At 38.4% G+C, this 15,544-nt stretch overlaps 1 protein-coding gene across 2 annotated transcripts in view; it reads right to left on the bottom strand.

Annotated features, from left to right (window-relative positions):
• Window positions 1–15,544, bottom strand: part of LOC129769152 (uncharacterized) — a 314,394-nt gene that overhangs the window by 63,978 nt on the left and 234,872 nt on the right. For both annotated transcript variants that reach the window (XM_055771242.1, XM_055771243.1), the window contains one exon: window positions 11,309–11,453. In XM_055771242.1, the coding sequence (XP_055627217.1) occupies window positions 11,309–11,453 (145 nt within the window). The remainder of the gene's footprint in view (window positions 1–11,308; window positions 11,454–15,544) is intronic.

Raw genomic sequence — 15,544 nt, 5'->3', positions numbered from 1 at the left:
CCAAATAGTTCAGGGATAAAAACGGGACACGTCAACCCAAAACACAAAACAAAAACATTTACGAAGAATTTTAATGACTAAATCAAACCGAAAATAAAACCAAACAATCAAACATTCATAGATGGTCCTGCTTTGATCTCTACATTAAATAAAAATTTAGATGATGGAGAGACATTGCGAAGAAGATTATTATTTTCAGAAATTTTATCATAAAATTTGTCACATTCCAGATCAAAGCTCTGTTTGACAATTATCATAGGGTTTTTGTCGTAACCAGGGATGCCAGGTGATTTTTTCAGATGTCTTCACATGGTACAAAAAAAAGTCTTCAAATGTCTTCACAATCATATTGGAGGAAACTAAAATTCATAATTTTATTTTGATCAAACTTTGATACATTATTCAAATTCTAATTTATATTGTTGTATAGCGCGTTTCATTAACCTTTCCTTGAGGATTTGAAGTTTATTTCAGTAAATGGGAGTAAAGAATGTGTTCGCAACAGTGGACTAATTTTTATGAATTTTGAAATGATAATAAACTTGCTAAGTCGTTGAAATATCTCCTAAATTCTTCCACAAAAACGGAACTATTATAAGTGTGCTATTAAGGTTGGCACAAATTCAAGAAAATAAAATGAATGACTCTCAAAAATCGGCATTCTGGGACTTACTTTTTTTCGGAGTACGGAACGAAAAGTATGATTTTTGGTGGCAATGAAAATACTTATCTCGATTTTTCATTCGGAACTTGCTACGAAATGTTAATTTGCACGATAATATACCTATGCAAAATATTAGCTCATTCGTGCTTCATTTATTGGTGTCATAAAAGTTAAAATTTGAGTTTTTGAAAACCGAAAAATCACCGGAAATCAGGGTTTTTAAAATTGCATGACACGTCGAGATTTACAGTTATATAAAAAAATTGTCAAAAATCGATTTTCCAGGCGAAAAAACGACCAAGTGCCAAAAAAGACGGATGGGTAATGTCGGGGACATAACCGGAGTGACGTAGGACTATACAAAGGGGACAGCTTTTGTTAAATATATATTTTAAATATATTGTTTTATTTTCTTCTCCTACGTGAATACCTACCTATCTACCTGAAAAATGGATTAGTTTACTGTTTACTCTTTATGAATATGTTGATGGTTCTGAAAAGAACCTTTGGTGTTGTTTTTTGTTATCACTCGATATTCCCATCTTGTTCGGTTAAACCTTCCTGTTTAGCTATTGCGTTTGCCACTCGCCACAGCTTTCACAGTTGGAAAATTTCTTCCCATCCAGCTTGTGATATATTGTACAGTAAATTACATTTAATGCGACGTGCCGGAGAAACACTTTGCCACTCACTGAAACTAATTGTTGCCTTGATGAGCGCCGAACCGAAGCTGCTCTTTTCTTGATGCGGGTTTTCTGATTGTCGTGAGCAGCTTTGCAAGCCAACTCGAGCACTCCGACGGCCGAAACTCTATAATCGCTGTTAGGTATACTGGTGCTCCGGCACCAATCCGTTCGGCCTAGTTACCCTTGCGGAGCAATCAGTGAATGCGACCAACAGGGAACTGGAGACCTGCACGGTTCGAGTGAGACTTTGCCTTTCCCTTAACTTGTCCTCCTTTGTTACGTCCACGATGCCGATGCCGTACAACCACACGGGTTTACGGTTTGAAAGAAAATAAGATATTTTTTTGGGGTCCGCGTGTTTTATACTCTAGCGGTACACACTCACAGGATAGAGACAAATCGGCAGACTCAGCCAAAGGGGCGAGTCCAACGAGACGAACGAATGTGCGTTAAAAGGGAGCGATGGCAAAAAAATACATTCATTACGATTTGTTCGCTCGTTGGATTCACATGCAGGCTAAAAAGGGGCCTTTTCAGGATCACAAAATTATCTTCAATCTAAAGAGTTTATTGTTTTGTTGTCACTCGATATCCCCATCTTGTCCGGCTAAACCTTCCTGTTTAGCGATTTGTTGCCACTCTCCACAGCTTTCACAATTGGAAAATTTCTTCCCATCCAGCTTTGTGACATGTTGTACAGTAAATTAGGCGATTTTAACCTGTAATTGAACATTTGTAATGACAGTGGTACAGTGTCGACTTTCAATGTGGGGTCATAATTTGGATCTCTATGTTTACAAAAATGTCCAACTAAATAAGTCGCATTACATGTCCGTCTAATTAGCTAAATGTCGAAGTAATTGTAAATTACTGTACTTTCAATCTGGAAACAATTTAAGAATTGGTGAAAATTGAATAATCTGGAAAGTCCCCAACTATCAATAAGCTCAGAACAACTGCCAAATTCACATACTCATCAGATCCTGGCAAACAAATTATGAAAAAATCAATTTGTGTTTTATTATTATTTTGGATAATGTTTTAGAAAGCATTGAACTGTATTTCCTAAACTCTTTTTTGAAAGGTTTAATGGCCCTGAAAAGCGCCTTGTTTTATGGAATGGTTCCAATTTAGAAAACTTAGTACTCGTGGTTTTGAAAAAAAACCATTTCGAACGCCCTCGATGCCGCCTTGTTCTGGATTTGCCACCAAAGCAGTGCCGTTTTGCGATTGCGTTTGCCACTCGCCACTCGCTGCAACTGCCTGTTGTCTTGATGTCCACCGAACCGAATGTGTTCTGTTCCGAATGCGGGTTTTCTTATCGTCGCGAGCAGCTTTGCCAGCTAACTCGATCACTTCGGCGGCCGAAACTATATAACGCCGGCTAGGTGGACTGGTGCACTGGTACTAACGCGCTCGGCCTAGCTACCCTTGCGGGGTACTCCAGATCAACACGGTTCGAGCGGGATTTTGCCTTTCCCTTCACTTTTCCTCCTTTACCATGTCCAGACATGGCTGCTTGGGTTGGTTTGTTGATGTGTTGTGATACGAACCGATGTGGTGTACGGTTTGAATGAGAATGATCGTTACGGCAGCGGAGCGGGGATTTTTAAGCTGACTGGCTGGCTCGAGAATTACGCATGTGTGAGACTGCGACGAATGTTTCGTTCATTTTTTTCTTTTTCCTTTCCAATCGTGCTTCATTCTATTTCGCTGCTGCTCTGGTTGCCCGTTTTGGTCGGTACGATTTGAGGAGCACAAAATGGACCAATCAAAAATGGGCACATAGTGTATTTTGACAATGCTTGATATTTCACAATTATTCAATTATTTATCTCAAGAAAAATGAAATGTTATTCGTTATGATAGATGCGTAGATATATTTCCTATCAATTGATGCAAAAACCTTTGCGATCTATTGAGAAATGCTCGAGTTATAAGCGTTCCAAATCTTGCATTTTTCCTACTTGTTCAGTGCCTAGATTTCCATTTCACCCCCTATATATTCCGGTTAGACGTAGTCCTACGTCAAAAAACATTTTTTTTACAAAAAAAAAATCGGGATAACTGTTAATCTCGACGAGTAATGCAATTCTAAGACATTTGACATCATTTTTTTTTAAACCTCGATTTTCGTTTTTTTTTTTTTGTTTCGATTTTTCGTTTTTCTAAAAAACTCAAATTTTAACGTTTACGACACCAGTAAATGAAGCCCGAATGAGCTAATATTTTGCATAGGGTATATTTTCGTGCAAATCAACATTTCGTAGCAAGTTCCGAATGAAAAATCGAGATAACTATATTATTGGCACCCAAAACCATACTTTTCGTTTCGTACTCCGAAAAAAAAGTAAGTCCCAGAATGCCGATTTTCGGCGGAAAAAAATTCTCGAGATTTCGACGCTTCATGCAATTCTAAGACATATGACATAAAAAAAAGTTTTCGAAAACCCTGATTTCCTCTACTCAACCCCCTGGGTGATTTTTCGATTTTCAAAAAACTAAGACTTTGACCGCTTCGTGCCACTCTCCCTTAAGTCCGATTAAACTGAAATTCGGCATAGGGTGTTTTTTCGAGGTGGTGAACATTTTTTATGGGGTAACTTTTTTAAATTAGAGATGACCATTTTCATTGGCACCCTAGTGTAAATATTGTACAGTGGGTCCCCTTGGATTGGCAGCCACCCAATACCAAAAGATGTTTGCATCCCCACACCTGTGGGAGTGATCCTCTTCCTCACACGCGAAAACCCCATGTATTGTCTGAACCATTCCTTCACAATGCCTTTTGCGACACATATGATTATGTACATTTGACAATAAATATACAATAAATATTTGAAGGATTTTTTTACACGTGCAATTCGTTTATCTATTATCAGTCAGAAAGTTCTTATAAAATAATTATTTACATTTCGTTTTTTAGTTCAAAATCCAATGAAATTGTTTCAACAAAATTATTACTTTGCATAATGTAGATCACATATTTTATGAATATTTTAAGAAATGGCAAAACTTGCTACCTACTCGAAAGAGTAATAGTTAACAAACAATTCTATAAAATTACGGTAGTACTTTTTGATAAAATAGAAATTGAGAAACACTTCTAAGAAACCAATGTGGGCTTTTTATACCTATCACAGTATATCTCTAGGTTTTGAATGGTAATATCAATTTCCATAATTTAGCAGACGAAATAGCAGCGTATTCGTGATGTATCCATCAATATGTCGCAAAAATACATTTCAATCGCCGTAGGAGCGTCCCGCTGGTTCATGAAAAGGGTCTTGAACCGAGAAAAGAAAGGACAACTATCCGCAAAGATGACCACAGGTCGTCCGAGGTCAGCTCGGATTCCGATTGTTATCGCTGTCATCAAAAGGAAGTTTCGGGCGAATCCAGGAATCAATGAGGAATATGAAGGCGATAAAATAAAAGCAGAAGTCTATATTGAAATTTTAAGTAAGTATGTTCGTCCGTGGATCAAAGACCAGTACGGCCCGAAGCTAAATGTTGTATCTCAACAAGATCGAGCTCCGTGCCACATCTTGATGCGCGCTCAGAAGTGGTTGCAGAAACACCTGCCGTTCTGGGCGAAAGATATGTGGCCGCCATCCAGCCACGATCCTAATCCGCTGAATTACTCAGTATTGCGCGTCATGAAGGCCTATTCTAAGCGCCGCCCGAGTACAATAAGCCTCGGACAAACCTTGACCTGCATCTGGAGAGAAATGAATCCAGGCTACATTATTAAGACCTGCCGTGCGTTCTGGAAACGTGTGGAATCTCTCATTGCAGCAAGTGGAAACTCAATCGATAATTAACATAAACTCTCAGAAACATCTTCCTTTTGGCTTTGGTGGTCGTTTGTCTCTCTATTTTGGCCATTCGCCCAAAAGTTTTCTATCGGGCGCAGCTGGGGAATGTTGGGAATGTTGGTGTTGGAAGGAAGGTGTTCATCTCCACCCGATCCATCCTCCCGTGATCTTTTGCCATAATGGGCTGATCCCAGGTTCGGCATAAAGACCACATCGCCTTCCCGACTCCGCCAAGCACTTCGTACTATATATCTCCCCGTTCACCATATGACTCGAAAGAAGAGCGACTTGGACATTCCCTTCTCGTCTGTCAGAGAAGGACCTTCTTCGAGAACTTGATGTGAATGATACATTCGACGTCATCGCTTATCTGGGGAACGTAAAGTACCCGGTCCCCAGCCATTCGTTGAATTCTAGCATCAAGTACGTCTTGTCTTTCATTATGAGTACGAAAAAAAGTTTTTCACTTCTTTCGCCGGAAAGAAGTTTTTCACCAGCACCTCAAGCTACTCCTTCTGGGTGATTGCCAGCTGCTCAGATACGGCCGGTCTCGTCTGACGCTTCCGCATAAAAATGTCCATTTTGGCCAGATTCTTCTCCACCGTTTGGCCGATTGCTTCGATCTCCCGGCTTAACCCATTAGTACCCAGCGTATGAAATTTAATACGCTAAAATGCCCGTTTTTGAAAATCTGTTTTTGATTAAACTAAAGTGTTAAGCGCATTTTAAATGATACCACATGACAATTCAAGAGTGTTTTTTGTGTCTGTATCATTTCCTCTGTCATTTTTGTTATTTTGTTGTGTACTAAAGCTTGCAAAGTTCGAGTTTCCCGCAAAAGTTGCAAAGTAAACATAACCTACACCTGGGCAGTAATGGGTTAAGGAGCGGCAAAGAGAAGATATTGTAAATACCAGATCGGCTATATCTGGCGGACACAAAGTGCCTCAGGATGTCCAACTCCTTCGCTGTGGAGTGAAGCTTGCAGTATGGAAAAATCATCAAGTTGCTTGACAGTGCTGGTGCTGCGAATCAACATCATTGAATCATTTTTGTTGTAAACTTAATAAACGTAAGATTTAAAGAAATTTTGTTCCTATAAATTATCTTTTATCGCCTTCCGAAATTAGTCCATTTTTTTAAAGGATATGTTACCACTAAAATCGATGAAAAAGGAATTGGAATTTTCGAGCATTCGGTAATTTGAAGAAAATTGTAGAATTTGAATCGTGCTTGCCAGGCGTAAATGCTCTGATTGAGCGAGTGATTTTCGGGCGTCAACAAAATCTAAACCACCGAAAAATCGCAACTGAGTGCCGATACTCAGAAAGAAATAATACTGATCAGTTTAGACTCGCTAAACTATGGTTTATGTTCACATAACGTATATACATAACGTTTTATTTTTTGTGTCCCACAATAGGCCTCTGACCATCTGATAACTTTACTCTACACAGTAATCAGCCTACTTCATATGCTGAGGTTGAGACTTATCATGAAAATTAGAATCTGTTTTTGAATGCTACGATAAAGTTACAACATCTACTAAAAAGTGAATAATAAAATTTCGTTCCTTCCTAAGTTAATATCGAAGGTGATAATTGAATTGAAGGCGAATTGAATACATTAAGTTCGTAGTCCAACGTTAATAATGCGGTCATGTCTTGGACACCACTCTTCTTGTTTTTTTTTTATTTTTCATTTAGCTACCGTAGTTCTCGAGGTCACAATCGTCGTCACGCAACGTGAGTTTCGGATAGTTTATTTATACACTATAGAAACTTAAAAAAAATAAAAATAAATTTCTGGCTTAAAATGTTCTCTGGAATCTCTACTTTACTGTAGCTTTTGTCCCAGGTTTGCCCGATGCTCCGTTCCGAAGTTACAAGCCAATTAGTGGACCTAAGACTTTGCTTAAGGAGCGCGTAAAGAATGCGGCCAACGCATACATCAGTTGCTTACGGGAATGGATATCCTACTGGCTACCAATGCTATCAAACAATATAATGGATGGATATATCTAGATTGATTTTTGAATTAGTCCTATGTGCATTTGTCATAGGACCGAACACAGATTCGAACAACTTGATTCGCTTTCTATTGCGACCAGAGCGGTGGATTTGTAATGTTGATGCATGCAACCGAAAGTCTAAAGTTTTGGAAATTGCAACAAATATAGTAATCTGTAACTTCAATGATTCAACGTGCTCCCGTGGCCGAGTGGTTAGCGTCACACATTATCATTTCGGGGGTTCGGGTTCGATTCCCGTTCTGGCCGGGAGATTTTTCGTCAAAGAAATTTCTTCCGACTTGCACTGTAGTCACGCGTATTCTAGAGCTTGCCACTCAGAATACATTCAAGGCGTGTTACTTGGCATAGAAATCTCAACTAAATACTTATAAAAAAATGACGCAAGTAATACTACGTTGAGACGGCAAAAGTTCAACTGGGAACGTTAAAGTCATTCAAGAAGAAGAACTTCAATGATAGTCTACAAGGCGTCTTGGGGATAATGAAAGAGCTAAAGCTTGAAATTGGACAGGAGTGCAAAAATTTCTACGGAAAATCGCATAAGGAACGAATCGAACGAGCAGAGATGCGGATTTCAGAGAGCAGCTAAAGAAGCCCGCAAGTCTAATTTGGCAAAAAAAAAGTAACAGGAAGATTATTTTTTAAGCGTTGAAGGACAGTTTTATCGTCCAGGGATTGAAGACTTTGGATACGATGTAAAATGAACGAAATAAATGTATCTTAAATTAAAAACGCGTTTTTCTCGAAACTATGTTTTTCAAACTGGTGGGAGTTCTACCTCCGGAACGGTCCATCCGATTTTGATGAAATTATTTTTCCCAGATTCTCCATTTCCTGTCATCTTACGTAAATTTTTTCGATAGTTGGAATAATAATATTTTGGTTAATGTTTTTGTCTCGATTTTTGAGGCAAAAACGCATTTTTTTACAAAAAATATCGCCCTTTCGTTAAAAATCAATATTTTGAAAAAATCCTACTTATGATGACAAGAAATATATCTAAGATCACGTAAAAAACAACTGGTTCAAATCGGTCCACTAGAAAAACTTGCAGAAAGAAACACCCCAAGTTTACAAGGTTTTGGCTGCAAGGATTCAACAAACCGGTTGCAGCTATTCAGGGGATAGTCCAATTAGCTCGTTGAAAAAAATCATGAAAATCTCATATTGTTTATGTTGTACATAGTGTACTACCCTCTTAACACGTTGAGCCCCGACCGAAATAGGGGACCGACAATGAACTTTTCGTTTGGCCCGTGTCGGTCCCAGCGAAACGATAGTGGGCTTTTCTAAATATCGTTTTGTAACTTTGGTGTTGCCGTTCCCAATGTCGACACTATCCGAACGAGAGGTCTGCTGTCAGTCCGGTGAGATCGGCGCAAAAAAAGACGGACATTTAAGTTTCAGTTCCCAGGGACCGACGTGGGGCTTGCCTTTTGAATGAATAAAACATACCCGAAAAAGCTGGAAAACTGAAAAACGCAAGTAATACTTGAGACTGCAGAGTTCGTCTAGAAAAGGTATAGTACTAAGAAAATGGGGAAGAAGAAAATGGAATTGTCAACAAAAACCCAGACGAAAACATTCAGAACATTTCTAATACGAACCCCTCAGAACATTACATGGAAAAATATAGGTGCTAACAACCCATTCTCGCTCTGTGAGCCGTATAAATTCTGATTAGGCCTCTGTATTCCTTTTCCGTTACACTCAAGAACCACACCAACTGGTAGTGTCGCCGCTAGCTGAAATCAGCTGTTAGCGTTCGTTCAATTTTCCTTCCACCAGCTGTAAAGCGACAATATGAGCGCGCTGCCGTGCCATTGATCGAGCGGGGGATCAGATTACAAAGAGCTGATTCATTACGCGCACGCGTTCGCGAGTATGGATATAGGTCAGTTGTGCTAGGATCAGCAATTAGATTTCGTCGCGGTTTAACCTAACCAGCGACTGGAAGAGAACATACTGTATAAAAAGTATAGCATGGACACATATTCCCGATTCGAAAGGGATACCGAATTTGAACGCCCTTTGCTTCCCGGGTGGCAAAATATTATTGAATGAAATTGTAACTCCTTTCACACTGGGAAGCAAGGGGCATCAAAATTGCTGACAATCCATTATCTTAGTATTTAAGAACCCACAAAGCATGTAAATAATCAGTATCAATAAAGTATCCAAAGAATAGTCAAGTAGTACGTTCGGGTCCTCTACATCCGAAAAAGGTTTTCCTCCGGCGTGAGGAAGTTTACTAAGTTGCATCTTTCACTTCGCTACAAATCCTGAGTTACTCTGTTTCACTTGTGCTGCAAGTGGAACATAGAAACTTACAAACAAACTTGGAATTAGAATTGGCCTGTACTGCAGGACGGTTCTAACCAAACCTCTCCCTTGCAAGGAAGTTATCATTGGAGTTCTCGTTACGCGGGATTTTCATTGTCTAACTTCTGGTTAAGTCTTGGACGGTCTGTTCAGCAGAACGTCGAATACTGACCGGCAACCCAACTCGCGTCGTAAGGTCGGCGTGTATCGATCGCCGACAGGTAGTAAACATAGTACAGGGTTTTCCATTTCGGGCTTCCGAAAATATACAGCCCTGCGCTGACAACCGTTTGACATAGCTGTCAACGTTAGACATAGTTTGACATAGCGTCATATCGTTAGTTGAATGTCTGCCATTTTACAATATGGATCGTTTTAGCATCGCACAACGTGTTAATTTTGTTAAATTATACTATAAAAATGATGAAAAACCGGCAAATGTTTTTCGAGCATTACGGACGGATTTTGGTCGTCATGGACGGCCTACAGAGCACACAATCGCTAATGTAGTGCGTAAATTCGAACAAACTGGATCTGTAGCGGATATTGTGAAACCTGTGCATCATCGTAATGTGCGTTCGGCCGAAAATATTGCTGCTGTTGCTGCCAGTGTGGAGGATGACCCGAATGTTTCGATTCCACGGCGTGCTCAGCAATTGGGCTTGTCAAACACATGATTATGGCGAATTTTGCATTTGGACTTACACCTACATTCATATAAAGTCCAACTGGTACAAAAATTAGAGCGTGTGAACACCCAAAATTTCCGTATATGGGGCTCAGAAAATCCACACGTGATTGTTGAGAGGCCATTGCATCCGCCAAAAGTCACTGTTTGGTGCGCATTATGGGCTGGTGGAGTCATCGGGCCGTATTTCTTTGAAAATGAGGACGGCGAGACGGTAACTGTGAATGGTGAGCGCTATGGCCGCATGTTAACCGATTTTTTTTGCCACAAATTGAAGATATGGATACGGATGACATGTGGTTTCAGCAGGACGGCGCCACGTGCCACACAACACGACCGAACATGGCCATATTGCGAACGAAATTTGAAGGACGCATAATTTCGCGTTTTGGTGATGCCAATTGGCCGTCCAGATCATGTGATTTGAACCCGCTAGACTTTTTTTTTGTGGGGTTATGCGAAAGACCGTGTCTATGCCAACTCTCCGCAAACTCTTGAACATTTGAAAGACAACATTCGTGAAGTTCTGACCGAGATACCGCCTCATATGTGCCGAAAAGTCATCGAAAATTACCTGTTCCGGAGGTGTGCGAGGAAGCCCTAGGTGGACATTTGAATGATGTTGTATTTCACACATAATGGCATAAACCAAACTTTAATTTGAAATAAAAGCTTCATAGAAATTCGAATTCTAAGTGTGTTTTATTTCAATTTACTTTCGGAATTTAAAGTTGGAAAACCCTGTATAAGAGTCTTACGTAGTATACTTTCAAACCAATGGCAAAGCACATGTTAATATGAAGTTTATGTTTGATACTAATTGTCTGAGGTACAGGAACGGAAAAATATATATCTTTGGCAACCGGACTGCGGCCACTTCCTATAACCGCACACATATTTCAAACATAACCTTAGAACTAAGTATTTTCATTGATCTTCTTGTTACAAAATATTTTAAATAGATGAATTTTACGTCATGAATTAATGAATCATCAAACGCACTCTGATTATCACTGTTTTCAACAGAGGCCAAATCAATAATATTTCAATGAAAATACCATCAAAAAGTTTATGGCTACCCCCCGTATAAACACTTACCATCGGTTGTCGGTTGCTCGCAAAGCCACACCCGGCAGCAATGGTCCGGAAGTTCAACCAGCCTGGGGCCGACGCAAATCGCCGTATCGTTGGGAGGCGGCAGGTTCTCATGTGGGCACAGTGTCGAACACGCGTGTCTTCCGTTCTGGAAACAAATGATGTATCGATATAATCATTACAACTGACAAACGGCGAACGTGAGGTAACGATAATTGTGGCGCGAAACTCTACTCGAATTCATCACAACCAAATGCAGCTGGTACGGGGATCATAGACTGTTCTGTTCGTTAGCCTCGCTATCATGAACTCGGGCAAATATAATTAACAAAGTTAAATTTCGCCTCATCATCGCTTTCATTTCCTACTGATGTTGATACCACGGTTTACTCCGGGAAAACCCAGGTAACCGACCCCAACTCGCGCTACTGTTGAATCACTGTGGAATGCTGACGTAACGTTCCACCTAGACGGCAGGTGTAATTACTTACTGCTAGAATTGGATTCTCTTCCCCATTCCCTGCTGGTAATCCGGTCTGACACAACCACTCCAGCCAGGATTACATTCAAATAAAGCTGAAAGGACTGATGCATTGGGGATTATAAACTACGAACAAACTAAGTCATTCATCAATTATTGCCGTTGTACTTTATCCCTCGGTAGACCCGATCGAGGTAAATCCACATACGTATGTCCATCGACTGGTCATCCAATTCTTTGTTCAGAGAAAATGACAATCTTCGGTAGGCGGACAAGAAAGTGTGATATACAGATAGCATTGCATATTGCACTGTGTGACAGTTATCATCTCTATGAGAGTGACATTTGACATCAGAGGAAAATCTGCCTCTGTGACCGAACGCAATTCAATTTATTAGCACATTAAATCTCAAGTTCGTCCTCAATATGTACTTCTATTAACACCGTTACTGAGATAAGATTCAGCAAATAATTCCTAAACAACCTGCCGGCGACAATTCCGTTCTGCCTCCGAGACATCCCCAGTTCAAATATTTAAACTAATTATTACTTCCATTGCTGTGGCATGATTAGATTCCTACTCGGGAGGGTGCGATTGGTTCAGTTAACACATTAAGGACCGCACGTTTTGGGGCAAACTTGAACGCATCATTTGTTCGGATTCCACGAATGAGGTCGTTTCCTTCGGTCTGGATGAGACGTTAGATTCTTGGCAAACCAAGGGTTTAACCATCAAGTGTAGGAAACACTGGTTATTTCGTGATCCATCCGTAACAGACCGGACGCGAAACACGAGAAAACTCGTGCGCGGTCCACAATATGTTAAAAAAGGATCGATGTAAATGCTGCCTTTTTTGCTATCATCATTCAGAGCCCTGCAATGCGATGACTGAGATCAGATCAGCTGTCGGGTATTAAATTTGCCAACGGGCAGCGGGAGTTGAGATGGTTGAAACTTTGTCCTCCTGGAGCACCCGTGGCAGAAATTAATTTTGTTTACCCCGCTTTCGTCTATCTTCCCCCATCCTCAACGTAATATTTGGACAGATGGGTTAAGTAACATCAAGCGAGAAGATTAATTGTGTAACGAAATTTGGAAAATTGAATTGTTTGTTCATCGTTTGATTATTTTCAGGGATATATGATGAATACGCAAGATGGATTTCAGTCTAATATAATCGTTAAGTACGAGTATGAATATTCAAACTGAACAATGCAATTTAACAAATTTATTAACGTTTTAAAATTTATTTGTTTGTAGGGCAAATAATCGTTCGAACAGCTTGGAACAAATTAACGAATATGATCTAGCCGGTTTCTACAGCTCATAGAATATAGAATAGAATATTCGTAGGTTTTTAAATGTTTCGAAAGTGTCGTCAATGTAACACTATCCAGCCATTCCATGCGAATCTAATATAGTGTTTCTCAGATTTGCGTGAAAAATGGTAGTTTTGTTCCTTATCGCTAAATATAAACATAACTTTTTTTCATTTTCATAACTTTTGAACCACCAGAGGCGACGCGTGACCAAGTGAGCTACCTATTCATATCTTAACATTTATGTACACTCAACAAAAAAATTAGAGGAATAGAGTACGGAAAAGGTCGGAAAGATCGGAAATTTCAAGTGATTTTTGACATGCTGTAACTTGAAAAATCAACGCATATCGACGAGATGCGCATCATTTTGAAGCTACAACTTTCAGGTATTAGAATATTTTACATACATATTTTTATCTTGATGTGTGTAGGTGTAGTGGGCAACAATATCGAGAAAAAATGAGAAATCAATTTTTCTTTGTTTTTTCATGAATATTCTGGACTAACACAATTTTTTGCTAATCAACTCAATAGCAAATTTAATTAACCATATCAACCAGCTTTAATTTGGTTCCAAGAACGTTCCCACACAGAGATATTTCGGTTTGAATAAAAAATTACCCCTTCGTCTTTGATGAACAATTCAATTCAATAAATAAAATCTGCAAATCGAAAGGCAGTTTTGAAAACTCCAAATTTATGACATCAATTTGTATCCAAATGCCCCTCACAGTTTTTATCAGCACATGAATATGACGTCTATTATTGACGTATAACTGCTTTTGCTTTTTTTATTGGTTTTTACACAATTGACACATGAAACTTTTGATGAATTGACACATGAAAATGAACTTTTAAACAAGTTGCTTTAATATTTGTGGGTTTCATTCGAAATAGTCTAATAGTCATCTAATGGCGTTGAAGCCGCTCGAATGACAGTAAATGACAGTTGATGTCAAATAAATGTTCTTGAAAATTTGTCTCAATTTTTTTGGAAAAATTGGTGCCGCAATCAGGTAAATATGACGGATCAGTGACTTGTAACTCGGCGAAAACCCGTACAGAATAGTTCAACTTTGTGGATCGTGATATTCGGAACACCAAAAAGACCCCCATTTTTCCAGATCCATTTTCCAGACTTCGTAATAAGAAATCAAATAGCTTGAGCGAAAAAAAATTATTTCGATTTTTATGGACATGAAAGGCAATTTTCTTTATAGTACAATATTACGTGATCTGGTAAATTTAATATATCCGTTATCTCACGAGTATTGCATCAATCATTTTTTTAATGTTGCCTGTCTTCTAGTTGCAAATTTCTTATATTAGGAGTTTTTCCTTATCATTGGAATTATCGGAAGATGTTTAACCATAAAATATTTGTGATTTGAAAAATTCTCTGATAGTTGTCCTTGAAGATTTGTTTGTTTTTCTAAAATTTCCCCATCTTAGAAATGTGATCAAAATTTCTGCTGAAGCTTTAGGTTTTCACAAGTCAATAGAGTTATTGTTATTTAAAGAATACAAAAATTTATTGTTTTAATTTTTTTTCTAAAAAATCATGCCTATATATTAGTTTTCTGCAACTTGTTTCTTAGACAGTTTTCTATACAATTTTAGGACAGAGTTCATATTGAAATGCAAACTACATAGGACTATCGTAAATAACCATGATCAATAACTTAAAGCTCTAATATGGTACTGACTAAGAAAGATCAAAAACTACAGTAGCTACGAGACAGATGGAAAAAATTTAATATATCTCTTAAGCCGGCTTGCTGGATTGAGACTAGCATTGAAATCCATGCGAAAGCGAAGTTATATTATTAGTTATATCTAAAATATATGTTTTTGATTTTTTAAATATTTTTTCCATATAAAAAAGAAGTCATGTAGAAAATTTAAAAAATGGGTACAAGATGGTAAAACTATTTTTGACGAATTTTGTTGAACATCGAATTTTCAGGAATTTTCGAAATTTCTAATATTTGTAGGTTAACAATCATTTTCAGCAGCAAATTATGAATCATTGGTGTCATTCTCGGCCATTCTCGAGATATTTGAAAAAAACATTTCTAATTTATTGTCTTTTTCAATTTTAATTTTTTTTAATTTTTTTCAATTTTTTTCATCTAAAAAAGAAGCCATGTAAAAAATTTAGAAAATGAGTACAAGATGCTAAAACTATTTTTTAAGAACTTCCACAAAGTTCTAATTTATTGTCTTTTTTATAGTAAATAGGCTCTAGTTTTAAAGATATAAATTAATTATTAGATATATTTTAAGATATAAATTAAATATAAATTAGATTTCTTGTAGCACGGTACTGATTTCGACATATGGAAGCCCCTCGTTTCTTAAATTTGAAGTCAGATCCCACACAATCTCGTATGTGTGGATCTGAGTTCCTCTCTTCTGGATTTGTTTGGATGAAT

Source organism: Toxorhynchites rutilus, chromosome 2 (assembly GCF_029784135.1).
Source record: "Toxorhynchites rutilus septentrionalis strain SRP chromosome 2, ASM2978413v1, whole genome shotgun sequence".
NCBI lineage: Eukaryota > Metazoa > Arthropoda > Insecta > Diptera > Culicidae > Toxorhynchites > Toxorhynchites rutilus.
The sequence above is the reverse complement of the archived record's forward strand: the minus strand, read 5'-3'. Positions and strand labels throughout refer to the sequence as shown.